Source organism: Eschscholzia californica, unplaced genomic scaffold (assembly GCF_041429995.1).
Source record: "Eschscholzia californica isolate CP2 unplaced genomic scaffold, dmEscCali1.0.p SCAF_4, whole genome shotgun sequence".
NCBI classification, from domain to species: domain Eukaryota; kingdom Viridiplantae; phylum Streptophyta; class Magnoliopsida; order Ranunculales; family Papaveraceae; genus Eschscholzia; species Eschscholzia californica.
This window is the reverse complement of record NW_028238461.1, coordinates 17,986,016-17,990,191: the sequence shown is the minus strand read 5'-3', so window position 1 is coordinate 17,990,191 and position 4,176 is coordinate 17,986,016. Positions and strand designations below refer to the sequence as shown.

The 4,176-nt window shown below is 32.4% G+C and overlaps 1 protein-coding gene across 1 annotated transcript; it reads right to left on the bottom strand.

Moving 5' to 3' along the window:
- Positions 1-2,577: 2,577 nt before the first annotated feature.
- Positions 2,578-3,522, bottom strand: LOC147543353 (protein BIG GRAIN 1-like E). The gene has a single exon (XM_086635423.1). It carries the CDS (start codon positions 3,520-3,522, stop codon positions 2,578-2,580), a length of 945 nt encoding a protein of 314 aa, XP_086491549.1.
- Positions 3,523-4,176: the final 654 nt, after the last annotated feature.

Genomic DNA, 4,176 nt, shown 5'->3' with positions numbered 1-4,176 from the left:
TACTAGGGGTGTTCGTTGGTTCGGTATCCGGTATTTTGCTGTCATCCGTTACCAAACCACTCATGGTTTGGTTAGTGATTTTTCAAACCGTTACCAAACCGCTCAGGGTTTGGTTCGGTTAATAACCAAACCATCATAAGCGGTTTGGATACTACTGGATACCAAACCATCCATTAAAACAACCTGTTCTCCATGAAAATCGACAAATCGAGTTACTTTGTTCATACATTGACGTATAAAATCAAGACAACACTCCGTAAAAATCTGGAGAAACAATTAAATTAACATAATACATCGAAAAATATTTGAAACATTAAAGACATGTGCAGGCCACCGACCGAAATATTTTATAGCAGCTAGTAACATTAATGATACATGAATTGTTTTAATCTAATACTAGCTAGTAACATTATATTGTAGTAGTGTTGTTGTTTTGTATGGGTAGTAGTTATTCTTGTTTCTAGCAAGAACTTGATTGAAGATATGTATTGTATGAAATTATAGAGATATGGTAGATATATTCTAGAAAAAATTATGTAAATATGGAATTATTTATATATATATATATATATATATATATTAATTTAACTTGACTGGTTCGGTTTAGTTTTAATGGTTCTTAAAAATTACATCCGCTTACCGAACCAAGCCAGTTGGTTTTTCAAAAATATACAACCATACCAAACCACTCGTTGTTTGGTTTGGTCTGAAAATCGAATGGACCGGTTTGGTTTGATTGGTTCGGTCTACTTTTGCACACCCCTAGGGATTACGGTCAAATCTTCCCAGAAAATAGGATTTTAGTCCTTTTCCCTTTTGGAAGAAACATTGTTAATGCATAATGTGTTATGTATGACACATATAAAAAAATGAAATAAAGTATGAAAATTTAACAATAAATAACACTTTATTTATGAAACAAAATAAAAATCAATAAACATAAAAACACTGAAACTTTAACATCTAGACATACTTTAACTATACTAAATGTGTTTTGTTGTAGAAATATATGTAATTGATACTAAATAACGTGTATATTGAGAAACAGATAGTAAGTTTGAAATCAATCGAAAAAATCTAAGAAAAAAGAAAGAAAGAGAATTTGGGGATTGGTTTTCAATAGTGACTTTTTTCTTATATAAAAGGTTATAATGGGTATTCTGATTAAATAGATATGATGGAGATTTGTTTTTTCTGTGGAAATGGATCAATTTGGATTAAATATCCATTATAATATTTTGGCTTAAATCCTATATTAATATTAGGGTGGACTAAATGTGTGTTTAGGTGTAGATTTTTGGACTAGGAACTTAAAAGTTATTTACCAATACAGTGTCAAAGATGATTTTCTTACTTATAAATTGAAACTTGGAACTTGTATATGGACAAAATCATGTGGTATGTTAGTTGGTAGAGCTTTAAGCCACACGACCTTTATTTTTCTTGGGACTTCAAGCTCCGTGCTTGTTTTCTTTTCTTATTGTTTACTTTTCTTCAACAAGAAATTTGTTATATTTAAGTATTGAATAAGTTTACTAAGTAATCTTGTGTGAATAGTCTCACATGTGAGAAAGGTTATTTAGCAACCAAAAATATAAGTCTAGGTCCTTTCCACTCACTGTCATTTGTTTTGAGTTGGATGACCACAATCTTAACATGATATCAGAGCTAGGGGCAGACATGATGGGCTTAAAAGCTTCTCTCGACTTATTGGCCAGGGCCGTGTTTGAGGGGGGACGGACAGGACGCCCACCCTGAGCCCCCACCTCAAAAAGGTCACCGTTAACTTTTATGTAATATACAATACCCACTTAATCATCTAACGACTATCAGCTCCGCTGGGAAGGCTGGCGGACGTCCATGTAATAGAAAACTAAGTGTTTTTTTCACAAAAAAATAAAATAATAATACATAATTACACATGTGAATCTTCTATCATTTTCATCATCTTACATTTTGTTCAATTTTTTGCTCGTAATTTATTTTTGTACGAAAGGCCCACAATTAAATTTCGCCGAAGACCCTCAAATTCTCAGCCACAGTTCTGTTATTGTCAATTGGTTTTGAGTTGGATGACCACAAACTTAACAAGTCTGAATATTGAGGTCGTCTACCCGAAAATGGCATGCCTAGTTCTGGTTGGTCAAATTCCTAACATTTTGGCTTTTCACACGACTGCAATCATACATATTTTGGCTTTTCACACGACTTTCTTTAGCAATTATAAAATTCCTACCATTTCATATTGGTTGAACAATGCAGGTAGGATCAAATCAACTAGATAAAGAAATAAACTTTCAAGCTAAAAATGGTAAACTAAAAGATAAGAGGATTCACTCACAATTTCTTTTCGAAAAATAAAATATTGCATATGAATAATGTTCCAAGATAGCACTAGATACAAAAGCACAAAAAAAATTAAACCATGGAGCCTTCCCTAGTAAGATAATCCAAATTCAAAATGAAATCTCCACTTGTGACATTATTCCTTCAAAGTTTATTTGCCTCACCACTAAGAATTAGAAGCTTCATAGAATTGATTAATTTCAAACTAATCTACACCAAAAACATAACATATTAGAAATTTATTTTGATTTTGTCCACTTGGGTTGTCTCATGAATAGGTAATTCACTTGAGTAATTAAGATCACCCAAGTCATAATTTTGTAATTCAAAAAGATCTGAACTTGAATCACTTTCTCCACCATCATCTTCATCCATATTCATCTGATTTTCAACTTGGTGACAAACCCTTCTCTGGTTATTATCCTTCTTTTCATTTGATGATGATTCTGAAAATTTCTCTAAAAACCCATTAATGAAATTCAATTTTTCTTCATCATCTTCTTGTAAATCAGATATAGAACTTACCTTACTTCCACTGTATTTTGGTAAATCTTTATTGATCTTTGATGGAGTACAAAGAGGAGGTGGTGTTCTATAACCTGTAGAAAGTGAGGAAGAATGAAATACTGACGATTTTCGACGATAATGATCATTAGTAGTACTAGTTTTGCTTAGGCTTTGAAAGTAGCTAATGCTACTACTTCTTTTTCTTCCAGCACTTGAAGATTTGCTTTCTTGATCTTCAAAATCTTGAACTGATGATTTCTTCCTTCTTGAAGATTTTAGATTGAATAGAGAATTAAAAATACTTGCTAGTTTACTACTAGGAGAATTGGGTTTTTGATGTTTTATCTTATCTTTCATGATATATTTTTCGATTCGAGGAGATTGTGAAAGATTTTGATTTCTCATCATTAATGACATATCTAAGCTAATCCTATTTCTTCCTCCCCATATAATTTTTCTTTCATTTGATCTCATCATGGTTGTTTTTTGATGATGAAGATGATCAGATAAAGTGCTTATTGTTTGACCAGGGATGGTAGATTGACCAATGTCACCAGAGAAGTATTGAGCGGCTTCGAATACATCTAGCTCGTCGGAATGTTTTCTTCGGTGGTTGTTCGAGTTCTTGTATAGGCTATCATGGCTTGAAACTAGTCCTATGGTAGACATGGTTGATAGATGAAGATGGCTACTAGGTTTGAGCTTGATGTTTGTTGAGGTTGAGAATGTTTTATTATTGACACTCTTTCATGGTTTGAGTACTGTTTGCTGTGGAGGATATGGGAAAGAGTGGAAATATATATAGTTGGATTTAAAGTCACTATTGATAGATATGTCCTAATTTTCAGCCATACATCTATTTATATTAATAGTTTTGTAGATCTATACATTTTTACTTTATGTTCAGATAAGAATGACTCTAGAATCTTTAATCAACATGAATAGTTGTTTCGTCGAATAGATTTATGGTTTATCCATCGGTAGTCCAAGAACACAGACTAGAAAATTCAGAGCCTTCAGTAAATGTTCACCTCTATACATTTTTTGTTTGTTAAAGGTACTTGTGATAAACCGGCAAATATATTTACCAAGTCGGGTAGAAAGACTCATTGGGACTGCATATGGACTTCGGTTCCAGATCCGATTGTTCATCTATACCGTAATCAATTTCTTTCTCCTTGATATATATTTACCTTTCGACAAAAAAAAAAAAAAAAAAAAAATCTTCATACGCCTTTAGTAAATGTTCACCTTTTTACATTTTCCGCTTGTTAAACGTACTTGTAATAAACCGACGGATATATTTGCCAAGTCGGGTAGAAA